Source organism: Hoplias malabaricus, chromosome 12 (genome assembly GCF_029633855.1).
Source record: "Hoplias malabaricus isolate fHopMal1 chromosome 12, fHopMal1.hap1, whole genome shotgun sequence".
Lineage (NCBI taxonomy): Eukaryota > Metazoa > Chordata > Actinopteri > Characiformes > Erythrinidae > Hoplias > Hoplias malabaricus.
In genome coordinates this window covers 4890061-4917591 of record NC_089811.1, presented here as the reverse complement: position 1 = coordinate 4917591, position 27531 = coordinate 4890061, and the positions used below count along the sequence as shown (strand labels likewise).

The 27531-nt window shown below is 41.6% G+C and overlaps 1 protein-coding gene across 10 annotated transcripts in view; it reads right to left on the bottom strand.

Moving 5' to 3' along the window:
• Positions 1-22438, bottom strand: part of map2 (microtubule-associated protein 2) — a 71417-nt gene extending 48979 nt beyond the window's left edge. For 9 of the 10 annotated variants that reach the window (XM_066685962.1, XM_066685965.1, XM_066685968.1 and 6 more), the window contains exons 1-2: positions 22285-22438; positions 4482-4721 (exon numbers count right to left, since the gene is read on the bottom strand). In XM_066685962.1, the coding sequence (XP_066542059.1) occupies positions 4482-4689 (208 nt within the window). In that variant the 5' untranslated portion in view covers positions 4690-4721; positions 22285-22438. Of the gene's footprint in view, positions 1-4481; positions 4725-22284 lie in introns of all 10 variants that reach the window. The other variant, XM_066685963.1, reaches the window with a different exon arrangement.
• Between the last annotated feature and the right edge of the window lie 5093 nt (positions 22439-27531).

The window sequence follows — 27531 nt, the reverse complement described above, 5'->3', positions numbered from 1 at the left end:
GGTTTGGTTCTGTAGTAAGGGGTCTTTATTGAGTCTCCACATTCGCTGCAGCAGATGCCAGCAGCTTCCCTCAGGCCAAACAAAGCTAAGCACTTATAAACACAAAGCTAAATTCATGCTGAATATTCATGTGTGGGAGAGGAACAGGTTGTTCTGAGGAATGCCACCAGCAGCTGAGAATGTGTGCGTGCTGACTCACTGCTTGCGGCCTTGCTGCTGCAGATGCTGATGCTTTCCACCTTTCAAGTGGCTGATTGGGTCAAAAGAAACAAAATCAAAGCTAGGGAGGAGCTTTTAGAATACACCTGTGATACGATAGAACAGGGAAACTAATGCAGGGTTATATGGCAGTAAAAACACAACCAGATTTTACATTTTTGTACTATTTATAAGACCCTCCCCCCTCCCAATCTTCAGTTCTTTTTCGTCTTTCTCTCTCATTTTTCCTTTTCTCTATTCTCCATCAGCAGCCTCCCCTTCTGTCTTCTCTCATCCTGAGTTCACCCACTCTTCACTGCAGACAATCCTCAACCCACGGCTCCTCCAGTCACGACACAAAGCTTTAAAGAGTTAGATAACACTACTGTAGGTCATCGTTCGTAAGGCTACAGAACACCTACACAACCCTTTCAAGACAACTGACATTAACCTGCATCAACTTCTACAACGGCCCAAGAAGCATCAATCGTCTACTGGTTTAGGGCAGGGTTTTTTAAAAATCTTTTCAAGTGACCCATATTTTATTGATTTTTATTGTGACCCAGGCAACAAAAACACTCAACGTTTACTACATTGTATACAACGGGCGTTCACCTATTTGTTTCTTGACACCAAAATTAATTATATTCAGAATCAGGGTCAACCCCATTTCACCCCTTGCCCCTATCATTTCACCATAGGAGTGGGTGATAATATATGATTATGGAACACTTCTGAAGGTGTCCTAAATTTAACTAAATTCCAGCAGTGCTTCCCTGATATCACTGCCTTCAGAGCAGCACTAGTAGCCTCGGGAACTGTAGGTCACTCTGGATAAAAGCATTGGCCATATGCCCCTTCATACCAGTTGTCGTGAAAACATTATGCAGGTGTCACGTAGCCTATTCTAACGCCCTACAGGTCCAGCTAAATGAAGAGATTAGTTATGTAATGCTGAAGGAATTCATTAGGATTCAAATGCTGACCACTGTTGGTCAAAGACTTTCAAAGACATTTAATCTAGCTGTTATAAGCACATGAGCATTATACTAATCCCATCACTGTTCAATACTGTTAAGCGTTAATGTCGCTACAGTTATATAACTATGGAAAATTAATGTAAAAAACTCATAAACATACAGACCACTGGGACAACTGCCTTAAACATCTTCAGAAGACAGTTTCACCAACACAGGAATTTCTTTCTTTTTTTAATTTATATTTCTTTCATGTCTGTACACTGTGTATTAAGACACAGTCATTTGCATAAATCGGGCTTAAGATTATTAGATAAAAGGTTTTCAGTTCAAGCATAAAATCTAAAAATAATAATAAAAATAATAATAATAATAATAAAATCTCTATTACAGTGATATTTTTGCAAGTGCACTGATAGGACTTACAATATTATGTTAGCACTACACTGACACTGGTGCCCATGAGCTTCATGGTTTTATGTTGAAGACATTGTTTTATATTAATATTGCAGCAGAGATTATCATACATTTATTACATGTGACAATTTAATACTGGCTATTTTAGAGTTGTCCCCACTGTGTTCCATTTTTTAAAACTGAAATCTGACCAATTTATTATTATGACAAAATAAGTCCCAACTAAGAAACAAAGACGGGTTAATTATGTTCTATGTGTGTGTGTGTGTGTGTGTGTTAAAAACATGATAGTTTTGGATGCTAACATGGAATGAAGTGTGCCAGAACAATCTAGAACAGTGTTTGGGCACCATTGTTGGAAAATTAAATAAATGTGACTGGTAGGTTCCTACTTGCTTCCAGAAGTTACATAGTTCTATAATGCTTTGTAATTGACAGAGGCCATGTTCTACCTGTTCCAGATCAGTGAAGCATCACAATGATTTTGAAGCTGTAATTTTAAGGTTAAACTACTACCTATGGTTGCTTTAAGACCTTCTATCCAGCTCCTGAAGTCCTAACCTATGGAAGAAGCTGATTGGCACTTTCTACCTATATATACACGCTAATGCAAAATAAATAAATAAATAAAATAAAATAAAATATGGGATTCCTGCGGGTTTTTCAAAATAAAGGGAAAGGCAAAAAATCCAATAACATTCTTGTTACATTATTAAAACATGAAAATAGCAGGGTCTTTGCGTGTGGCTTTATTACAGTGTGAGTGGGTACAGTATCTCCCAGTGTGTGGGAGTCAAAAGCTGTTCCCTGTATGTTCACACTCCATCATTAGAGTGGTAAATAAGGGGTCCCAGTCCCAGTCCTGCCCTTGATCTTTGTGTGTGTGTGTGTGTGTGTGTGTGTGTGTGTGTGTGTGTGTGTATGTGTGTGTTGTCCTTTTCCCCAAGCTCTACAGCTTACTGCTAGGAGTTGCCATGGCAGCCGGTATCCTCCAGTTCGCTCTGCCTGGCCCATTGTTCCCCATCCTGCAATCTTTTGCCTTTACCTTCTATTTATGTTGACACCAGAGATCCACATCCGCCGCCTCATTTTCCAGCCTCATATCAACCAGATGGAGAAAGAGAGGGAGCAACTCTAGTGTGCCACAACGTCATTATCAGACTGCTATTTCTCCCACTCCTACATCTTAGTTCGAATGGCAACTTCTCCTTATTGAAATCGTTAAAGTCATGAGGCACTCTGTGCCTCTTCCCACTCTCTTTCGCCCCCTTACGTCTTTCTTTTCATTTCTGTCAAGCATTAAATATAAATGTAAACCTTCTCTGGGAAAGACAGAGGTTTCCTCTCGTTTCCCCGTGATGCTGCTTCATTATCGCGGCACAAACACCAGCATCTGAAGCTCTGGGTCCTTTGAGTTTGTGAAATAAAAGATTCTCCGAAAATTGAAGTCAATCAAAACCTCACAAGTTTTGATTTTAAATGACCAACCAGGTCAAGAGCTGAGTGCATATGGAATTCCAAACCTAGTGAAATATTAAAACCTTACGCCAACAATTCAGAAGACAGGGTTCATTTTCTCAAGGTTTCATCCACAAGCTTCTGAAACTGGGTTCAAAATGATTCACTCCAGTTAAGCACTAGTCAAAATGCTGCTTATTCAGAGCAATACAAAAGAAATTGTGCCAAACCAGCATTCCAGGAAAGCAAGTCCATCAACACTGAGACGGTGGCAACTCCCTAAGAGCCCATGAGTAACAACACTGAGAAAATACAAGACTCAAGAGGAGAAACACCACAGAGAAGAACGAAAACTCAAAAGAAATATCATAAGAAAGAACCACTGAGAGAAACTACCAAGACTCAAAACAAGAAACCATCCTCATCGGGGTTAGACAGAACAGTTGTAAGCAACAGAAAACAAGTAGGACAAAAGCACAAACACAGCAAGCAGCTTATTGTCATTGTCACTGTCCAAAGATTACCATATATCTCCAAAATAATATCTATTTATAGTTTTTTTCTTTTGCTTCTTCCCAACCCAAAGTAATTTTGGAGCATTTCTATCAGTTCATTCTTCATGAAGTTTTCACACAGTGTGAAGGTCAGGTGCTGTGCTCAGTAAACTAATAATCCACAAAAAATGCAGATGCCTTTTCCTTGGACAGCGACAATGTTCAAAACATCCAATTACAGGTCTATCATGTCATAAAATGGTGGTTTGCTCCAATAAAGCCTTTAGCTCCTCTGGGAAACCTAACACCAGCCACAAGAACATTACAGTGTGTTCTACCAAAGAGCTTTGGGATGGGCTGGAGTGGTGAAGCTGAGTGACAACACAACCTGCACTAATGTTCCAATATCTAGTGATAGGTTACCCAGGAGAATTAGTCAGCCACCCCCTTATTACACAATACCTTTCAGATTAAAGCTTGAATATGCAGATTTCTGTATACTTTTGGATATTAAACATCATTTTCCTGCCAATCCAGACTTAAACTGTAGCAGCGGTTAGGATTAACTCAGTCTTTCGATAGTACAAGAACATCATTTGAAAGAAGCTCGGTATTATGCAGATGTACAGCTGTCAGAAAAGGGTTACTCCAGGTAACTGGAGTCCTGAAACTCATCTGAAATCATGACAGAGCATAGTGTCAAAATAAAGCTCTCCGGAAACTTTTAAGAACCAAAAAACCGATTCCATTACCAAGAAAGTATTTCTTAAAAATAGTATTCATTCATTTTGTATTTTACATTTGACATTAGGACCAGATCTCGTCAATCACTGGCTGCTAAACAAGTGACAGCCCCACCCACAGAACATCATCTACACACCTGCTATCTGAGCATGCTACAGAGAGATGATTGCTGAACAGCCCCTCGGGGTCCTACCTGCAGTGACCGCATGGCCAGATGACAGGTCTCCATTAAAGCCATTCTCTTTAGCATATGAGGCAGCAGGTCCAGGGTGGGCAGCTCCAGGCTGGCAGGCCCTGTAGGAGAATCCGTTTTCTCCGTGGCCCACCGGGCTGGCTGACCCCTGCGCTCCAGATGATGCCCACTGGGGGGCGCTGTCCTCAGGCTGCCTACCGTCTGCCATCAGAACCGGAGAAGGGCCAAAGTCACACCTTTCTGCTGAGAAAGAGATGGAAAACTGTGATGTGTTATTCTTAAAGAGGCCCGGATGTTTTGAGCAACATTACCGGTGCGTTGAGAAGAGATGATGGGCACATTCTCATATACCTATACTCTAAAAAATGCTGGGTTGTTTTTTCTACCCAGCTGCTGGGTTTGTTTCTATTGGACCCAGTGTTGGGTTGCGAAAAGAACCCATTAACTGTAAAGAAAATGAGTACCAAGGGCAGTCCCACTTTCTGCAGAAAGTTTAAAACAATTTTATAAGTTTTAGTTTGTTCTTAGTTTTATAATAATGACTGTATACTCTATAAAAATTAATAATGAAACATACTACTAAAGTAAATACTGTTCATCTTCACTCAAGAGGCAATGAGCTGTTAGAATGCAGCTCAAAGAAATCCAGAATCAGCTCAGAGAAGTCTCAGAGAGGCAGTCAGACTGGAGGTGAATCAGTTTATACTGCGCTAATAGGAGCAGATGAGGAACAATGATAAAAGTGTCAGATACAATCTGAGTTAACTGCAAGATTAGAGAGAGACAGAGAGAGAGAGAGAGAGAGAGAGAGAGAGAGAGAGAGAGAGAGAGAGAGAGAGAGAACAGGAGAGATAGAATTGGAGACAGAGGATAGTGAGAAGGATAGAGATAGAGACATTTCTCATTGTCCTTGTGTGCTAATGGCATGCTTGACAGATCTTTTGTGGGTGTGTGTGTGAGTGAGTGTGTAAAGCTTGGAACAGCATCCAGTTTCCAGACTCAGGGCTTTCTCAGGGATGAGCTGAATCAGCACTTTTCCAAACACACTCCAACACAGCACCGTGACAAAACCATGCCACAGCAGCAGGGGGCAGCACAGATATCACTGACTGACATCACACTTACAGACCATGTTTAACTTTACACTCATAGTCTAAACCTGTAGAGAACAGTAGAAAAAACAAAATAAATCAGATCTAAAAGTAAGTGTCAAAATCCAGCTGTTAATTTTAATGCTAATGAGAATATGGTTCCATCTTTCCTTAGCACAGACATCAGATAAGAGATTTATAGTCTCTATTTATCCGAGATTGTCCCCAGCTCAGCTTTGATACCACCTTAAAAACACTGCATTCCACCAGACACACACAGAAGCAAAAAGACAGTCCCTCTGTAGCCTCACGTAAATGATGAAGGGAGTCTAACAGTAGACATCACATGCAAAGTTTTACTAAATAATTCTCGATTACTGATTCTCAGCTCGGGCAGGGACACTATGCTCTAACCTATCAGAGTACGTGACAACACTCCTAACTCTGCATCTGGCTGGATATATAACACGATTAAAAAGCTGGATAGCATCTGCTAAATGTCATAAAATACACACTGTATACAACTATCAACCAAAACATGACATCATTCTCTCTATATTCACGTCTCAGCTCCAGTCACCAAACAGTAGCACTGTGTAGTTCTATAATTACAGACTGAAGTCCATCTGTTGCTCATCATACTTCTACTCTACTTCTGTTTAGCTTTTTGGTCCAGTGTGTCCAGAAATGTGCTTGTGGCTTCATGTCCACTTGAGTTTATCACTACCCAGAGTCCTACTAATTACCACAGCAGATGAAATTTGTTGCTTTTTACTATGCTAAAGCGTGTGGATTATTCTCAGTATTTCTCTCTGTTCTGCGTCCCATTAGTTCAGTGGTCAGTGCAGTGGTCATTACTGGAGGCCGAGTGTCACACAGTGGTGAGCACAGCTTCAATTAATAACCTGTAGACCCTGTAGATCTTTTCCTGGGGTCTCTTAAAGCATGTTTTCTGGAAGGCTATTTATTCATCTGCTTATTTATTTATTAATATAGATAGATAGATAGATAGATAGATAGATAGATAGATAGATAGATGGTTGACAATGTGCAAAAGTGACCAATAAACAACAACAATAACAACAACATCAAAGCCACAAAACCTTGTAATGGTTTCTCGTTACAGATACAATTACAGGCTTAGGTCTGCGGACACTCTCGTTCTCTCTCTCCATCTGTCTCAGTCTGACCTCTGCCCTCTTACCTTCAGTCTTTTCTTGTCCTTTCAGCATTAGACTATAAGACTTAAAGCCTTCATCCACTAATTTTCTTAATTATCTTCAAACAGTGATCAGACATTAACACAGCTCAGACTTTAAAATAAAAGACATATAAGTATGGAGCCCTGACCTCTTTATCCGTGTCACGTTTGTAAACAGAGCTCAGTTCGTCTGACTCAGTCAGTAGAGGAGTTCACGCCACATCCCAAATAGTGTCATACTCCCTACATAGTGCACTTCCCAGATAATAAAACTAATAATAATGCACCTAGACTGTAATTAGGTGCTAATTCCACAGGGAAATGTGAAACTTAAACTTAAACTTTGACATACAATGCACTACCTGAGTGCGGAAACTGTTATTTTATGACCTACCAACTTCACAAGTCTCTCGCTGATCATTCACACTTTAATATAAGAACCACTTTATCAAGCTTTAAGTCAAACTACAGGAATAATTCAGTCACAAAACATTAAGGAACTGTTCCGTTCTCACATTGCAGGGAAAGCAGGATCAAATTACTTCCCTGTAATCAGGGGGAAATTAAGTTAACAAACGAACACATGGCTTGTGCCTGTAATCTCATACACACTAAAACAAACACAAGTGAAATAAGACGATTACTGAAGCTTGTATATGATCTGTGTATGAATAACTCACCAAGATTCAGACTGAAGAGCAGAGAAACGCATCAGCGTCTGACAGAGTATTCCACTAGATGCTATGACGAAAATGCTAATGTGGCTAACCGATTTTAATGGCCTCTTTCTCCTTGTTATGCTACACAGTGGGATCCTTTATCCCCTGATGCAAAGATGGGGTCAACTTCTGTGTTTTTGAGAGAAATAAGACTCTCTCCAGCACTGGGAGAGGAGCTGCATATGAGATAAATGTATCCGTCTTTCCCATTCGTTTAAATTAGTGCTGCTCAATCAGTCCTCAATATGGCACCCACGGAAACAAAAACATTAAAAAAATCATGTTACTTCAATCCATGGATACAGACATGCTCAGATCAGTCAAACATTAAAAAACACTTCCTATTTTTCTCACTGTCCATTTCATCAGCTACACTGACCACAGAGGTGCATTTATGGTTCTATAATTACAGACTGTTTGTTCATTGATCTGTTGATTTGCCATTTGACATTTTTCACCCTGTTCTTCACTGGTTCATTGGATCATTCTGGGGGCTGCAGCAACTCGGGATAATGTCAGAATGTCTGAATCAGGTCCCAGAGCTGCCCTTTCACACATGAAGCGTCAGACACTCAGAGCTGGAAATATTCCACATGCTTTAAGCATGGGGCTGCGCCTCTTTAGCATGTGTAGAAGGCACAGCATGAGTTCACTGTGATTCTCCAAAACGCTACTCTATTCACCCATGCGCTCACTCGGACATTACCTGGACTTTGTGCTAGGGGGCTGGCAGCTCCTCTGGATAATGTCCTGATAGTTTCTGGGTTACTGTGCATGTGTGAAAGGGGCTTTAGTGTGTTTGGCTGGTATGACTGGATCAGACACAGCAGTGCTACTGGAGTTTATAACCAAGTCACTGCTGGGCTGAGAACATCGGGGAACAGGTCCTGGGAGTTTAACACTAGTTTGAAGATGAACCCCATTTCACATTTCTCAGGAACCTCACACAAGGCTGATCTACACACACACACACACACACACACACACACACAATTTCCTCAACATCCTATTAAAACATCACCAGCAAATCTTGCACTGCATTGTGGGTAATAAATCAGCCCATTTAACAGGGGCACTTTCTTTGGAAGGCAGACTCACTCCTGATATTAAAGAAGCTATAAAACAAAGTCTTACTCAACTTCCCAATCCCTTACTCTATCCATCCCTGTTTTCCTGTTCCCCTTCAATCAATTCCTCTCTCACACTATTTCTCTTTTTTCTCCTCTCCTCTATAATTTTTTTCAACCCCTTCTGCCACCCCCGTCTTCCGCCCCTTCACTTGTTCTTATTCCTTCACTTGTCCCATTTCTCAGATATTCTCACTCTTCTCTCTCTCTCTCTCTCTCTCTCTCTCTCTCTCTCTCTCTCTCTCTCTCTCTTTTTTTTTTCTCTCTCTCTCTTTTGCTTTCTGATTCTCTCATTCTTTTTCCATTTTCTCTATTTCTTTATCGCTCTCACTGTTTTCTACTGCCTCCCTCTCTTTTTAAATTGCAGAAAACCATTCCCTCTTCACTAGAGAAATGAATGTTTGACTCTGCAGTGTGACTGATCTGCTGAACAGCTCCATCTAGTGATGAGATTAAACTCCAGCAGCTCAGGCTGACTGCTGGTACAGACAAGGAGCTCTTTCACACAAAATTTGTATCCTGTGTTTCAGGTTTGAATGTCAGCAAATTTGCTATGGACTCTCTCTCTCTCTCTCTCTCTCTCTCTCTCTCTCTCTCTCTCTCTCTCTCTCTCTCTCTCTCTCTCTCTCTCTCTCTCTCTCTCTCTCTCTCTCTCTCCAACTCTAGAGGAGCTTGTTAAATATCTGAATGCTTGAGTCAGAAAAGATAAAGCAGTACATGAAGGGCAACCATTTACATTAATGGCTAATATGGTAATATTATTGCAGATGTGGGTGGCTGTCTGAGCTGGGACTCCAACATCAAAAACAGATTCAGACAGTCAGGGTTTCTTACATCATATACCTAAATAACCAATCAAGTCAACTTTCTGGGCGAAGCTTTCGAGCTGCATGTGAATGGTGTAGAAGCGGGTGGTGATGGAGTCTTAGAGTAACTTCTAAATCCGTCATTCTGATGAACAGATATTTTACAAAAGAGTTTAATACATGACAGAGAGGAGAGGGCAAAAATGTATTGAAAAATAGCTGCAAGAAGAACATGTTAGGGTCCAAAGCTCTGCAAAGAAAATAATATATTTTGCAAATACATTTACAATGCAATGAGTGTCGCATCCATGTGGCTGGAGGTTTAGTCTGTAATTTCATCTCATGGGAGAATCACAAAAGTGAACTGAAATGAAACGGACCATGAACATTTAAAAGCTTAAACGGCATTAAAAAAAAAGAGTCAACACACGCCAGAGTGTCACTGGAAAGACGCATCCACATCCTGTAACTCGGGATCATGGTTGTCATGGCGACGCTGCCCAAGAAACCCGCTGTGTCAGGAAGTCCACACACCATGACATCAGCGTCTGTCCTCAAAGTGCTTCTGTCTCAGCCATCCCTGCTTCCCAGTGCATTTCCATTTTCACACACTCATCCAGTCACTCACACACTTAGACTACTACTACACGTGTTTGTGGATAGTTGCAGGAAACCAGAGTGGAAACTAGTATTAAAAATGAAAACAACCCAGAAAAGTTGGTTCAGTTTAATTGAGAAATTTGAACCACTGTAGGATTCAATGCCAGCGGAGAGCGACAGTCCCTCCAACTCCCAACTCTGTTCCTGTGTTCCACCAGCACGAAGCAAAGAGCTGATCTCATCTGATACAAACCACATAACACTAATGACTGACTACTGTCTTTTACTTATAATTAACATTAGCACTCGGGAAAACTGCGGCTCCGGGGACGCTCGGGGTTCTTTAATCCAGACAGACAGGACTCCGAGAGGAATAGAATTTGTGGTCAGACACACCACAGAGAGGAAACACACAGAGCCTTTTAACTTTAGAGGGAAGGACATGAGGATATCAGAGTTAATGCCAACGGCTCCAGTAACCAAAACTGAATCAGATCCAGCTGAGGGAGGAGACATGGAGGAGAGGGAAAAGGAGAGAAAGAGAGAGTGAGACAGAGAGAAAACAGTCCCTGAAAAACATTCTCTCTCTCTCAAGGCTGTGGAGTATAGCGGTCTTTAATAATTGGGATGCTGATGGAGAATAATTAGGATGCTGATAGAGTCTCCTTTAGTGTGTGTTGTATATTAAAAGTGAAGCAGGACAATATTTGTGAGATTCTTGTCAACCCCATGCCAGATCCCAACCCAGATTACAACCAATCACAGCAGAATTATTCACATATAAAAGACGTTCATTATTCGGAAAACATACATATTTCTTTGAATACATTGACACAAAGAAATGTGTTGGTACGCTATTACAGAACGCGGTGGCTGCTGGGTAAATAATTACTGTAAAACGATAAATTTTCTTTCTGTGATTTTAGCTCATTTTTTATGCACACAAATATGGAACAACTACATATCAGTGGCTACATAAAGTCACTGGCTACATAGTCACTACATAAAGAAGCAAAGCAGCAGCAGAGCAGCAGAAGTAGAAGAAAAATAAATAAATAAAACAGAAAGCAACAAGCTGCTCCAGTCTCATGCATAAATAAAGTGAAAGTGAGCTCTCTTTAAATGCGTTAGAATTTTGCAGATCGTGCACATAACAGTTTTGACTGAATGAGCCACAGGGAATGCAGTGGAGTGACAGGGTGCAGTGGTGGGTAAAGGTGCGGTGAGGGGTAAAGATAAATATGAAGTGAGATGATGGGTGGTGGATAAAGATGTGGTGGTGAGGAAAGGTAAAATTATTGGTGGTATGCCATGGTGGCATGGAAAATGAAAAAGTTAAAGTTAGAGGCTATATGTAAAGAGGTGGTTAAAGGTGGAGGTAAGAGGAGGTCAAGAAAAGTAAAGGTAGAGGTGGTAAGTAAAGGTTTGCTGAGAGGAAATATAAATGTAAGGGTAGAGGGGGTAGGTAAAGGGGTGGTGTGATAAAGGTAAAGTTAGAGGTGGTAAAGTTGTGGTGTGGTAAAGGTAAACGTAGAGGTGGTAAAGGTGTAGTGTGATGAAAGGTAAAGGTAGAGGTGGTAAAGCTGTGGTGTGATAAAGGTAAAGGTAGAGGGTAAAGGTGTGGTGTGGTAAAGGTAAATGTAGATGTGGTAAAGGTGTAGTGTGATGAAAGGTAAATGTAGAGGTGGTAAAGGTGTGGTGTGATAAAGATAAAGTTAGAGGTGGTAAAGGTGTGGTGTGATAAAGATAAAGGCAGAGGTGGTAAAGGTGTGGTGTGATAAAGATAAAGTTAGAGGTGGTAAAGGTGTGGTGTGATAAAGATAAAGGCAGAGGTGGTAAAGCTGTAGTGTGATAAAGATAAAGGTAGAGGTGGTAAAGATGTGGTGTGATAAAGATAAAGGTAGAGGTGGTAAAGGTGTGGTGTGATAAAGGTAAAGGTAGAGGTGGGAAAGGTGTGGTGTGTTGAAAGGTAAAGGTAAAGATGGTAAAGCTGTGGTGTGATGAAAGGTAAAGGTAGATGTGGTAAAGGTGTGGTGTGATGAAAGATAAAGGTAGAGGTGGTAAAGGTGTGGTGTGATAAAGGTAAAGGTAGAGGTGGTAAAGGTGTGGTGTGATGAAAGATAAAGGTAGAGGTGGTAAAGGTGTGGTGTGATAAAGGTAAAGGTAGAGGTGGTAAAGGTGTGGTGTGATGAAAGATAAAGGTAGAGGTGGTAAAGGTGTGGTGTGATAAAGATAAAGGTAGAGGTGGTAAAGGTGTGGTGTGATAAAGGTAATGGTAGAGGTGGGAAAGGTGTGGTGTGATAAAGGTAAAGGTAGAGGTGGTAAAGGTGTGGTGTGTTGAAAGGTAAAGGTAAAGATGGTAAAGCTGTGGTGTGATGAAAGGTAAAGGTAGATGTGGTGAAGGTGTGGTGTGATAAAGGTAAAGGTAGAGGTGGTAAATGTGTGGTGTGATAAAAGTAAAGGTAGAGGTGGTAAAGGTGTGGTGTGATAAAAGTAAAGGTAGAGGTGGTAAAGGTGTGGTGTGATAAAGGTAAAGGTAGAGGTGGGAAAGGTGTGGTGTGTTGAAAGGTAAAGGTAAAGATGGTAAAGCTGTGGTGTGATGAAAGGTAAAGGTAGATGTGGTAAAGGTGTGGTGTGATGAAAGATAAAGGTAGAGGTGGTAAAGGTGTGGTGTGATAAAGGTAAAGGTAGAGGTGGTAAAGGTGTGGTGTGATGAAAGATAAAGGTAGAGGTGGTAAAGGTGTGGTGTGATAAAGGTAAAGGTAGAGGTGGTAAAGGTGTGGTGTGATGAAAGATAAAGGTAGAGGTGGTAAAGGTGTGGTGTGATAAAGATAAAGGTAGAGGTGGTAAAGGTGTGGTGTGATAAAGGTAATGGTAGAGGTGGGAAAGGTGTGGTGTGATAAAGGTAAAGGTAGAGGTGGTAAAGGTGTGGTGTGTTGAAAGGTAAAGGTAAAGATGGTAAAGCTGTGGTGTGATGAAAGGTAAAGGTAGATGTGGTGAAGGTGTGGTGTGATAAAGGTAAAGGTAGAGGTGGTAAATGTGTGGTGTGATAAAAGTAAAGGTAGAGGTGGTAAAGGTGTGGTGTGATAAAAGTAAAGGTAGAGGTGGTAAATGTGTGGTGTGATAAAAGTAAAGGTAGAGGTGGTAAATGTGTGGTGTGATAAAAGTAAAGGTAGAGGTGGTAAAGGTGTGGTGTGATAAAGATAAAGGTAGAAGTGGTAAAGGTGTGGTGTGATAAAGATAAAGGTAGAGGTGGTAAAGCTGTAGTGTGATAAAGATAAAGGTAGAGGTGATAAAGGTGTGGTGTGATAAAGATAAAGTTAGAGGTGGTAAAGGTGTAGTGTGATGAAAGGTAAATGTAGAGGTGGTAAAGCTGTAGTGTGATGAAAGGTAAAGGTAGAGGTGGTAAAGCTGTAGTGTGATAAAGGTAAAGGTAGAGGTGGTAAAGGTGTGGTGTGATAAAGGTAAAGGTAGAGGTGATAAAGGTGTGGTGTGATAAAGATAAAGTTAGAGGTGGTAAAGGTGTAGTGTGATGAAAGGTAAATGTAGAGGTGGTAAAGGTGTGGTGTGATAAAGGTAAAGGTAGAGGTGATAAAGGTGTGGTGTGATAAAGATAAAGTTAGAGGTGGTAAAGGTGTAGTGTGATGAAAGATAAAGGCAGAGGTGGTAAAGCTGTAGTGTGATGAAAGGTAAAGGTAGAGGTGGTAAAGCTGTAGTGTGATAAAGGTAAAGGTAGAGGTGGTAAAGCTGTAGTGTGATGAAAGGTAAAGGTAGAGATGGTAAAGCTGTAGTGTGATAAAGGTAAAGGTAGAGGTGGTAAAGGTGTGGTGTAGTAAAGATAAATGTAGTGGTGGTAAAGGTGTGGTGTGATAAAGGTAAAGGTAGAGGTGGTAAAGGTGTGGTGTGATAAAGGTAAAGGTAGAGGTGGTAAAGGTGTAGTGTGATGAAATGTAAAGGTAGAGGTGGTAAAGGTGTGGTGTGATAAAGGTAAAGGTAGAGGTGGTAAAGGTGTGGTGTAGTGTGATGAAATGTAAAGGTAGAGGTGGTAAAGGTGTTGTGTGATAAAGGTAAAGGTAGAGGTGGTAAAGGTGTGGTGGTGAGGAAAGTAATGTGGCAGTAAGTAAAAGCGCAGTAGTGTAGGGTAGATCTAGTGGTGGTCAAATTGTTTTGGTAAGAGTGCAGTGGGAGTAAATGTAAAGATGAAATTGTGAGTAAAGGTGCAATAATAGTTAAAGGTAGAGGTGCGCTGGGAAAAGTTGCATTTGTTCAGAAAGTTGGATTCTGATTGGCTGAGGGGTCTCTCAGCTCAGATGGGCCATTTCCTCCAGCCCAGATGGAAGTGACAGCTCTGACATTTTTCCTCAGAGAGGTGAGCAATTGAAGGCAGTTTCTCAGTGGCAGAGGGCAGGGTCTGTCTGAGGGCACCACAGCTCTAGAGCCTCACGGATCAGTGGGTAGACAGCAGCCCGATCAGCCCCCGGCACACAGCAGTGTGAGTGACACCGTGACAAAAACACAGCCACTGAGCCCTTCACAAATCTCCCTTTACATATTCACTCAGATCCAACCAGAAGAGTGAAATGCTATCAGAGGTTACAAAACAAGCTACACTGACTTAACCAGAGCCATAGCCTGCAGTCTGAATTCACCACTGGATGTACCGGTGTTCATTTCTTTAACAAAATCTATGATGAAAATATCCACAATAATGCTTTATTTCATAACGAAAACTAGATGAGAACTAGGCAAAAATAATCAATTGAAGATGAGAACTATGAAGATGTCTTGCACTTTTCATCAACAAATAAAAACTAATGAAATATGTGAAAGACTGATAAATGACCCATTATTCCAGACAGCACACTTAAAGAAATAAATTATTTTATATATTTAGTGTTATATTTGATTATATAATTATACAATTTAGTTTCAGCAAAGTGCTATTAATTTGTTAATTTTTATTATCGTTTGATGGCACTGTTTCATATTTTAAACTCTCTGTACTGATCTCTGTACTCAGCCCGTGGAAAGTTCATAGCTTGCATCATAGCACAGAAAGACTACTACAGCCATCTAAATGTTAGTGACATCAGGTACTGACATTGGATGATTAGTTCTGGATGACAAATTCAACTCCAGTGAATCTTTTGCATCTATGTTGCGCTGGTATGAATGGATCGAACACAGCAGGGCTGCTGGAGTTTTAAAACACTCACTGCCCACTGTATTAGAGAGAATACCTTTTTGAAACTCGGTCCAGCAGTGACACTGGGGTGTTTAAAAACTCCAGCAGCACTGCTGTCTGATGTGTTTGTACCAACTCAACACAGAAAAAATATCAGTGTAGTACTGCAGTACTGGGAATTAGCCACCACCCGGATAAAACCGGTTCTGTAGGTGACCTGACCTTTGGGACAAACAATATATGCAGGCCAGCAAATGGGCTACAGTCCATAGAGTCCATGTAGAACTACAAAGGGTCCCGATATGGCCAGTGGAGCTCTATGGTTTTGGTGAGCCTGATGTCTACCCAGAATCATGAGGCACAAGGCAATAACACACAACACGGACAAGGTGATTTGTGATCAGAGACAGGGATCGAACTTAGAATTCCAAGACCCTGGAACTGTGTGGCAGTGACACCCTCATTTACTTTCACAGAACAGCTTTGTACTCTTTCTGTCTTCCTTGTGGAAGGTGTGAATTAGACATAATGTAGGGTAAACAGGATTACGCACCACACATGTGCTGACAAGATACACCTTTATATTTCTTAAGCCTTAAAGCTTAAAAAAAGTGATAATTCACATCTCCCGAGGCTGAAGAACCAGTGGTGAGAGTGTGTATGAATCCTCCTCATCCATTAATACTGAAGAATAATAACCTAGGTATTCATTACATAACCATACACTTACATAACATTTTAAAACTGCCCTACCCTTGAAAGGAAACAGGGCTTTTCTCCTAAAACCAACATTTCCTCTAAAACCAACAGTGTTTATCTATAGTTTTGTCATCCTTTTCTGCAGTAACTGCTTCTCTGTCTGTGGGACACTGGAGCAATGCTGTGAGAATTTGATGATATTCAGTCCTGAGTTACAGCGATCTGGACTTATCCTGGAGGATTAGCTCTGGACCACAAACACCACGCCAACTCATAATAAATATTTTGGGTGGTGTGCCATCACTCCGGGGAACAATGTTCCGCTGCTACACAGCTCAGTCCTGAGGGCTTTGTATCCATCTGGCCGATGCTTGGCATTGGAAATGATTACATTACTTTAGATAAAGCTTCCCAGCTCATTTCAAACTTATGCACTAGGTTTTCATATGAACGGTAGGGAAATGTCCCCACCCATATATTGGATAGAAAAAAATTTCCTCACCAATATCTGAGCAAAAGTTTTGGAGTGGATAATTCAGAGAGCCTCCCAAATGGCGACGGTTTTTGAGTAAGTTTAGGTAGGCCAGTTGCCGGAAAGATGATAGCATGATGTACAATATTGTGTTTACTGCCAGACAGCAAGTAGCTGAAAGCTGATAAATGCACTTGAGGAATAACTTCCACAACACTGTGTAAATAGGATAAAACATGTCGTTTAATCTTGAATTATTCAGATTAGAGAACATCTTAAAACAAACTGTCCCTCTCTTACAGAAGCAAATCCAATGCCAAGTCTTTCTTAATGTAATACGTTAATTTGGACATCACAGAAAGTTCAACGACTCAGATGCTTGAGCTGGAATCTGAAAATAAGTCTCCAGTGAAGTGGTGCTGTTCGTCTGATCTAGGTCACATCTGTGCGCATTACTGCTTGGCCATCAACGTGATGAACAGGCAGAGTTTTATCAGAAATATTCCCTCGTTTTCCATGACTCCCGGGTGGTCTCAAATGGTTTTGCCATGACCTGGGACAGAGCTACACTCTGGGATTGGAAGGTATTATATATTCTAATGCACTGTGATAAGGAACTGAGCAGGTCTGAGGTCATGGCAACTGTGTCGGAAGATAAACTTAGCATGCTCAGAACATTCAGGACTGTGTACATATAGGGCAACTGATAGTGTGTGCATGTGTGTGTGTGTGTGTGATGGAGGGTTATTTTGCAGGTATTTATATTCATCTACCTCTTCCTGTTTTGTTCTTTATAGTTTTGTCTTTCTTTCTTACTTTCTTTCTTTCTTTCTTTCACTCACTGTATTATACTAATATATGTTTATTTCACTCCTCCTTTGTCCCATTTTCTTTCCTACCTGTCTTTCCTCATTTGATCTTGCTCTTCCTTTTTAAATATCACTCTCCTCACACTATTTATCATTCTTTACCTTTCTTCTGTTCTCTCATGTTCTCTGTGTTTCTTACTTTTGTTTTTGACACTACCTTCCAATATTTCTCCCTAATTTTTCTCTTACCTTCCACCCATTTCTCTCTTGCTTCATTATTGTTTCACTGTGCTTTTCCTTCTTTCTGTCCCTGTAAAGCTCTTAATGGTCTTTGTCTGTCAGGTTTCCTTGGTCTCTCTCTTTTCTCTGTTATTCCCCTTTATCTTACATTTTCATTTCTTCCTCCCTCTAACTCATTTAGTGTTTCTCATTTACTCTCATCTCTTTGTCTTTTTTCCTCTCTTTCTTTCCATTTTTCACTTTATCCTTGTCTGTGTTTCTCTTTTAGCTCTTTTTTCATTCTATTGTATTCTCTCCCTTGTTTTATTTATCTTTTTTGTATCTACCTACTACCTCTCTCTCTGGTGATCTGACTCATGCTGTTCCCTCTGCTGCTGCATTGCAGAGCTCTTAGCTCGCTCACACACACACACACACACACACACACACACACACACACACACACATACACACAGAGAGACAGACACAAAAAAGACACACACACAAAGACAGACACGCACACACAGAAAAAGATAGACACACACACACAGACAAAGACAGACACACACACACACACACACACACACACACACAGAGAGAGAGAGAGAGAGAGAGAGAGAGGGGGGGAGCTGGTGATGTCAGATGATAAAGAAATCAACAGAAGGCCAAAGAGAGGCTGCCACACTTGGCCACAGTGCTATCCACAGGGATTAGTACAGAGCCAGAGGCTGTTTACAACCAGCACCAAACACAAGGTACACAGCACTGAATATTACAGGGGGATTCCACCCATCTTTCAGTTTCTGAACAATACAGATTTTGAGATTCTATTGTAAAAATTAATTCAGATTTGTTCAGTCTGAAACGGCACACTGTAGAGTGCAAACTACTAACACTTCACACTGTAAACAAGGGTTCAAGTCCCAGCTTGGACAGGACCATTACACTATACTAAGAAGAGTCCTTAGGAAATACTTCTCTGCCTAAACTTGAAATGATTCAAGTTGTAAATTGCTCTGGATAAAAGTGTGTGCCAAACTATAAATATATATACAGCTCTATATAGCTGTATAGCTCTATATATTCCAGCACATGAAGTTTTACCAAGCTCAATGTCAAGCATTGACTAGAGTGTTATCAATGCCCCCAAAAGGGGGATGTGTAGCGGCGGATCTGTGGTCTCTGTAGAAATTAAGCTCCATCCTGTAACTTTGGTATGAGTTTGGGAGTCTGTGATCCATAAAGAGTCTGTCCTGCCCTCCCTGCAGGTGTGTGTGTGTGTGTGTCTTGTGGGAAGTAGTGTGTGTGTTGATGTGTGAGAGAATTATAACACTCTGCCTCAATTCTGAATGTCATGTTATTTCCACAGCAGTGTTGCCTTGGCTAAGAGGATGAACCACAGCCAACACGTTACTTAATGTACGCCTCAGAAGACTCCATAAAAAGGTTTGACCTCACTGACTCATGCACATATATACCACCATGTGTTTACATGACTTAAACATAGAGTCGTGTTAATACACAGAGAAGCTGTCATGGCATGTGGATTTCCATAGGGTAATTTGTCCCATTTCCTTCTGGGAAGGATACTGGAACATTGCTGTATGTATTTAATGGCACTCAGCCACAGTAAAATTAGTGAGGTCAGAAACTGGTGTTGAACATAAACACCGTTACATCTCATCTCACAGATCCTCCGTTCTACAGCCCTGAGCACTAGGCTCATGTGTAACAGTTCCAGAACATCTCAAGCAGTATCCACAAATAGTCCACCTTAAAATTACTTAAATCACCCATTTTAAAGGAGTCCACACACCTTTTGGAGGTAGATGTGTAAAACGTGGAAAAATGTAAAAGATTCTTTCTACAAAACAATATTGCAGTCTCCAAAAAAGAGATTTAAAAACAAGACAATATGAGATTAGCTTTAAAGGAACACTAGGTAATATTTTTCCATAACATTTACAGCTTTAAAATCACTGTGATGTTCACTTCCCTGTAAGAGCGAGACTCTGTTGTCATTTCTGTGGGCATAGCACTGCAGAATCGGCACTATGTAGTTTGTGTAGGAGGGTAGGAAACCACCAGCTCCCCAGTAATTTCAATACATTGCTGTCAAAATGAATAATACTAGGGGTACCAAAAAACCCAAATCCTTTAATGTTAGAAAAATAAAAACACTGTAAGCCATGAACCAGATGTAGACTAATGCAGTGTTAGGAGTCTGGCCTAAGGACTTATACATTTGTATAAGGTGGTGATCCTGCCTGAGCTGGGAGTCTTCAGTGTAAAAGGCAGGTGTGTTACCCGCTATGCTACACCAGCTACAACAGCTCATGTCTGCCTTATTAACCACTGACAAACCTGATGTTGGTGTTGTACTGTAAACATGAGGCACTGGAGAAGTGTCAAGATGTTCTCTGTATCAGACTGGAGTAGACTATGGCTGAGGCAGGTATTCAGGTTCTGTAAGTGTGGGTGTTAGCTTGTGGGCTCTTCCTCCCGCTAGCACACAGACACACACACACAGTAATAAACCATTAGACTCCTCAGAAGGCTCTACGCACACACTCCATTGTCAGACTCAGAATCTTCATATAGACAGAAAATGTGGGACAAATAAGTAGGAGAGAGAAAGAGAGAAAGAGAGAGAGAGAGAGAGAGAGAGAGAGAGAGAGAGAGAGAGAGAGAGAGAGAGAGAGAAAGCAGAGCAGTTGTTATTACCAGGCCTTTGTTTTGGTTTTCGCCTGCATTCGTCACATTATTCCCACGCACACAACCCACACACAGCTCTCGAAGCACTGAGAACATATGAACACACACACATTACCTGTTCAAACAAAAAGTATTTATTGCCTGCAAATCTGATTCGTGATGGCTCTCTTTAGATTGGACTTTCAGGCGAATATTGTATTGTATTGTACCCTATTGTATCTGAAGTATCTCCACATATGAGGTTGTATTAACTGTGTGTGTGATTCAGTACCACCTATAAACTTCAAGGGTGTGTTAGGGCTGTAAAGCTCACTTGGAGGGAGGTGAGTCTGGGACAGCAGACTTCACCGATGAGCCTTACAGATGTGCCGTGGGCTTAATTCAGTGAAACACTTATGAGGGGAGGAGCCTGTGAAGAGCAGCCGTGGTCGAACGGTTAGAGAAGAGGGCTTAGGACTGAAAGATTGTTGGTTCGATTCCCACAAGTGGCAGGAAAATTGGGGGCAGTGGGAGTGAATGAACAGCCTCCTCTCTCAATCCACTGCTGAGGTGCCCTTGAGCACCAGGTTCTGCACCAGTCCCTGGGTGCAGTTGCCTGTCGATCTGGGTGTGTGTTTACAGCCCCTAGTTCACTAGTGTGTGTGTGTGTGTGTGTGTTCACTGGAAGACAAATTTCGTTGTACATTGTACAATGACAAATAGTAATTGCACAGGGGCTGAGGTGGGTACACATGGGCTGGGCCTAATGACTGGGTGTCAAGTGTAGCTGGTTGCTGATCAGCTCATAAATAGCCCTGTTGATTTGGGTTAGCAGGTAGTGTCGCAGTCACACAGCTCCAAGGACCTGGAGGTTGTGGGTTCGATTCCCGCTCCAGGTGACTGTCTGTGAGGAGTGTGGTGTGTTCTCTCTGCATCTGCGTGGGTTTCCTCCGGGCGACTCTCTGTGAGGAGTGTGGTGTGTTCTCCCGTGTCTGCGTGGGTTTCCTCCGGGTGACTGTCTGTGAGGAGTTGTTGTGTTCTCCCCGTGTCTGTGTGGGTTTCCTCCTGGGGCTCCTGTTTCCTCCCACGGTCCAAAAACACACATTGGTAGGTTGATAGGCGACTCAAAAAGTGTCCATAGGTGTGAGTGAATGTGTGAGTGTGTGTTGCCCTGTGAAGGACGGGCGCCCCCTCCAGGGTGTATTGGCCTTGCGCCCAATTGGCCTTGCGCCCAATGATTCCAGGTAGGCTCTGGACCCACCGAATTGAGTTAGGATTTAAAAGGCCAAAGATACAGTAGGTGACTACTAAAGTAGGAATAGGGTGGGCCCTATGTGAAACTCTAATGGATTGGCATAGGATATTTACATCATGTGTATAATTACAATTAAAATGTACTTATAACACTTTTATCATATGTAAACAATTGCATGTAAAATAAAAGCTCTTGACACGGTTCCTTGAAGCAAAGCCACAGAAGAACTGCATTCAATTCTCTTTTGCTTCCATTTTTGCAAATGAGACGTGTATGAAGAACCTTTTAACTAAAGGTACATTTATAGCCGTGCTTATTTTTATACATGTGTTATACTGAAACTACACTGAAAAGCATCTACACTCCTGGGAGAGTGTACTGTTTTCCAGTAAACTTTATGACATGTGTAGACTTTACTGGCAATAACTCCCCTTTAACGTGATGAATCCAAAATTTAGCAAAACTGATGTTCATGTATTTTTTCTTTGCCACGTGACCTTTACCACTGACGTTGTTGTAGTTTTCAAAGCCCATGGTTTCCGTTAGACACAGGGTTTTCATAGATAAGCTGTGCTGGTGGAAAAGCAAATAGCTAAAAGTGAGCCGAGTGATGCCAAGTCAATCCCATGCAGTGGAAAAGCACCAATAATGCGCATACACCCTTATCAGCTGCCAAATGCCCAACTAAATCATGGGTGGGCATAGGGAAAGCTGATGAGTTCATAATGAAATTCTGACAGAGTGTAAATATAAAGTGTACCATCGCTGTCCAAAGAAAAACCTGTATCTACAGGACACTGAAAAAAAAAAACTTTAATTTCTTAACAAAGTCAATGTAAAAAGGTTTTATTCCAAGTAATTTTGGAGTATTTCTATTAGTCCATCCATACATATATTCATAAATAAATATATTTAACAGGTCTTACCTGTCTATGTAGTGGCGAGCTCCAGGTGGTGATGGCGACTGTATGTTGTGAGTTTGTGAGAGTGTGTTGAGGGCTGTTGCTTCCCGGCGGAGATGTTTTTCTAAGCTCAGTTGGGACAGGAAGAAAATTGAGGTGAAATAACAGCTCCAATTCACACCTGCAGAAAAAAAGAAGAGAAAAGCAGGATGGGTTACAATTTACATGTGCAGGGGATAGAGGTGGTAATGGCTTAGACAACACCAGCCACATGTGACAGTGTGTAAGTGTGTGTTTGTGTGTGAATTCAGACATTTTCAACACTAAAAATATCCTGACTGTAAAGGAAAAAAGTGAGAAAAACTGGAGTAACCCAGAGGAGCACAAAAACACTCTTATCTCTTAAGGGACAGTGAGGCGCAAAGCCAGTTTATTTTTATGCGTCAAACCTATGCCGTAGACAACAAGTCGATGTGAACCCCAGGCCATAGCCAACAGCGTAGTCTGATAAACACCTCTCAAAAAATGTAAGTACGTGTTGTGTTGACACAGACGGCTGTGATTGGTCACACACAGAGACACAGACAGAAGTAAATTCATGGCGAGAGATTTCCTCAGACATGGTGTGGATGTCAGGGATGAATAAAAATGTTAGAAAAACATATATAACTCTACGAGAAGGGGAACCACCCAGGAAAAATGTGCCGGCTTTGTATTTGTTCCTTTCCTGGCACCTCACGTAAACTACGCTCTGTCCCAAACAACGACCTACTCCCTAAATAGTGCACGTAAAGATTTAAACTGTACTACACTAATTCAGTGTGCACTACATAGTGCAGAGGAAGACGTCTGCGATCTGCCCTAGTGGTGTGGCGGCAGAGACCAACACAGAGGTATAAACACTCTCAATGATGTATGACTCTGTATCGAGTCAGTGGAGAAATATAAACCAGCCTTTAGCTAGGGTTTAGATTTAAATATTAAATTACTGCATTCTGATACTTACATAAACAATAGAAAGGGAATATGTTACATACAGGAAACCTGTACGACCTCAAATTGTGATACTGTATAAAAATGTGTGTGTGTGAGTGTGTGTAACACTAAATGAGCTCATGCAGTGTTATCATCATGTAATTAACAGTGACATCACACCCCAAGTTAATCACGCAGCAGTGAGAGAATACACTGAGTCACAAGAAATGACAGCATTCCCAAGTGTACACACACACACACACACACTAAAGTTGTGTAATTTTCCATGTATTGTTTGGAAGTTACATTTGAATTAGAACAGAATTCCATTAACTGCATGGAGACTTACTATTATTTTTTATTTAAATTTAAGCCGCTGTGTCTGTGGTGATGGGATGATCTCGATGGCCCCAGCTATGTTGGGGTCCTGTGGTGTCCTGAGCAATTTATTGTGGGGCGAAGGGTGCTAGTGCTGGCAGAATGTTTGGAGAAATAGATGGACTGTGCTCTGTGGTTGAATTGTTGCTGGGTCAAACTATAGTTATATTGAGGTCTAGTTGATAAAATGCCCTCCCAGAAAAGGTCCAACCTTTATTTAATCTAAATAGCATCTCATATAATTAATTCTTTAATATTATTAGTATCTCCTTATCAAATATGCTCACCTTAAAATCAGTGGCGGATGCTGGTCTTTCAAGGAGGGGAAGCTCAATTCCAGCCTACTTCATAAAATGTGTCGGTTTATTTATACGTAAATTCTACCCTCTGTTCCTTTTAAAGAAAATGATCTGTGACCCTGTCGTACCAACAAGGCGTCTTTTCCAGGGACTTGACTAGTGTCCTCTCAATGGCCAGCAGAGCTAGGCTTAAACGGCCTTGGCCCATGTGAAGTGTGTCCTCCTGTGAGTGCTTTGTGACGGTGGAGGGGCTCAGCAGCACCCGCTGGACAGAAACTGCGATAGAAGTCAGAAAGAGTGATAGAAGTCAGTCTCCAAACACAAGCAGCTACAAAAAACCCACCAGAAATACAAGCTCGATTTGTCGCTAGTCGTTTTTAACAAAGAAAATGCCGCTAAGAGGATTAAGAAAGTCTGGTTCAACTCAGAACAGAATGAAAGAGTAATGCTCCCATGAATCTTTACACCAAAGGATCGCTGATTCGCTCATTTCGCTGTCAATCAAACAGGGATTCAGCCTCAGACAGATCATCCAATCATCATGCAGAAGCTGAGCGTCCGGGCCAGCCGAGGCCAGCCCACTGCCCCATAGACCCCCAGAGGCACTGAGCGTCCGATGGGCGGGACAAAGCCCAGCATTTATCCAATGACTCGTCTCGTTTCGCTGCACTTCGCTGCTTCGCTATTGAACTTTGTGGACACTCAGCGTCCTCACTGTTTAAAGCACTGTGAAGCTGCGAGAATGATTGAGAGGAAAGCCGCATCTTTACCAGTGATAAGAAGCTGATTCTGAACAAAAGTTGAGTGCGTTGTAGTGCATATTTATTCAATGACATGTACACACAACAGTATATATTTGATCACTTATTTTTTTGACATTTTAGGGGAAGCTGAGCTTCCCTTGCAGTCTTAGAGAAATCGCCTCTGCTTAAAATGTAATAACACACACACACACACACACACACACACACTAAAGCCCTAGACCTAAAGCATGAAACATAACCCTCCACACCAGAATAAATAAATAAGGGAGTAAATAAATGTGTCCTCTTTCCGATTCACTCAGATATAAACCCTTCTCTGTGAATAGGATCTAATCTGCAGTCAATGCAAAAGGGAAACTGCTTTTAGGCCTCGGGAAACAGTCATTACTTCTACTGAACAGAAAACAGACACCACCACCAGTTCAATGATTACAGTACAATACACACATACTCTGTCCTCAGCTCCCCACTGCTCTGTATTTAATATGGGACAGTGGACTCTTTGAGCTGAGTGAAGAAGATCAGTGCGGATATAAAGACTCAAACTGAAAGTGAGAGTTTTCCCTGTTTATTAATGAGCTCATTCTGCCAGGCATTCCTCCGGGAAAGATGGCAGAAAACACAGAAAATGATGGAGCGGGAGCGTGGGGGGGATATTAATGTGAAACGCTTCATAACTGGAGAAGAAAGGAGAGTATTTTTAAGTCCAGTAATTAAAGAGGATGAGAGGGGTTTTTAATAGATGTGAGAGTTCATATTTATCAGTCCTGTATAGTAACTGACACACAGACCTGTTCTGACCCAGACTGTCCCTGATTGGACACTGTCAAAAGTTTTGGGACAGTGTTTATGATGTGGGGGGTGGCTGAGGCCTAAAATCTAAGAAGCAGGCTTGGGGCTGAAAAATCGCTGGTTCGATCTCCAGGATTGGAAGGAACAATAGGGTGGAGAAAATGAAGGAAAAGACCTTTTTCCTCCCTCAAAATCCACAGATAAAATTCCTTTTACTTTTAGATGTACATTTTACCCCCAGCTTCTTCCAGGGTGATGAAACTGCCTGACGCTGCGGGTGTGGGTTTGTGTTCACTGCGTCTAATCACTAATGAGTGTGTGTATGAGTTCACGGCCACGTATGGGTGGCTGGACCGTTCCAGTTTCCACACTCCCTACACGTAAAGTGCTTATTCTCCCAGCCTGACAGGTATAATTTGGATGGTTGATCACACTCAGATCACACTCTGCCGTGACCCTGATGTAGCGGTAGAGGCGTATTAGTGTGTGTCTGTCATTGGGGTGGTCCAGTCAAAGGTACATCTTTGTAGTACAGTGAAACTTTGACTTGCACGTGAAGTGACTCACAAATTTTCCTCCGCAGTCACACAGCTCCGGGGGCCTGGAGGTTGTGGGTTCGATTCCCGCTCCGGGTGACTGTCTGTGAGGAGTGTGGTGTGTTCTCCTTGTGTTTGCGTGGGTTTCCTCCGGGGGACTGTCTGTGAGGAGTGTGGTGTGTTCTCCCTGTGTCTGCGTGGGTTTCCTCCGGGTGATCCGGTTTCCTCCCACAGTCCAAAAACACACGTTGGTAGGTGGATTGGCGACTCATAAGTGTCCATAGGTGTGTGTGTGTGTGTGTGTTGCCCTGTGAAGGACTGGTGCCCCCTCCAGGGTGTATTCCTGCCTTGCACCCAATGATTCCAGGTAGGCTCTGGACCCACTGCGACCCTGAATTGGATAAGCGGTTACAGATAATGAATGAATGAATGAATGAATATATTATTTGTTATTTATAAAGTACATTTGTCTTATATAAAACCTGGCATGGTTTTTGTGGAGCTGGAATGAATTAAAAGCATTTCAATTCATTTTAATCTGGAAACAGCGACAGAACGAATTAAACTCGTAAGTCAAGGTATTCTTGTAAAGTTAAATTCTGTTCCCTAACTAAAGGTACAAAGTATCTGGAGATTTTCAAGTTGCACTGTTTTTTATACACCCTTTTTCTATTAAAAACACATTGACTAATGAATGGTTCTATTTTTTTTTTTACTGGAAAATGAGAATGTATTCTACATCACAGAATGTAAAGTAAACAACTGGAATTTTAAACCGTCATTGGGCGTTTAAAGACAGGTATGCTGTTTGTATCTTTCTTCAGTAACAGAATGCATTCGCTTTTCCAGGGAAAAGATGGCCATTTCTGCCTTTAATTAACGTAACATTTGGAAAGAGAAAATCTAATATACGACCCTGGAGTCAAACACTTAAACTTTAGATCGGACAGATTCTGAAGTTTCTTGAAGTGTCCAGATCCACCTGAAATGCTGGACATTGATTTTTGTCGACATCTTGCTGAACCAGACTGAATGAAGATCTTCATTTCTTAGAACCTGACAGCTTTTCTGTTTCACTTGTCATGTGTGCTGAGTATCACTGAGCAGCCTTCACTGCTGTTTGGAAGCATCTTCATCACATTCATTAATGTGCTGATGTCCATAACTCTTCTCTTAGGTGGGGGAGAAGGAAAAAGCTGCTTCTGTAAGCAGTGCTCTGGGCCACTGGGAGTCCAGTAATGGTAAGGTGTGGGTCTGTTAGACAAAGAGAAAGAAGTAAGGAGATGAAGGGAGTGCTGTGTAGAGCTTATAATGAGCCTTGGGAAGATTTTTCTACACTTCATGTAATAACACTGACCCCCTCCAAGTGATTCCAGGTGGGCTCTGGACCCACCGTGACCCTGAATTGGATAAGCGCTTACAGATAATGGATGGATGGATGGATGGATGGATGGATGTAACAACACTGCACGATTTTTTATCTATTATCACTATTATCGCCGAAAACTGCAATCTGATAGAGTGTGT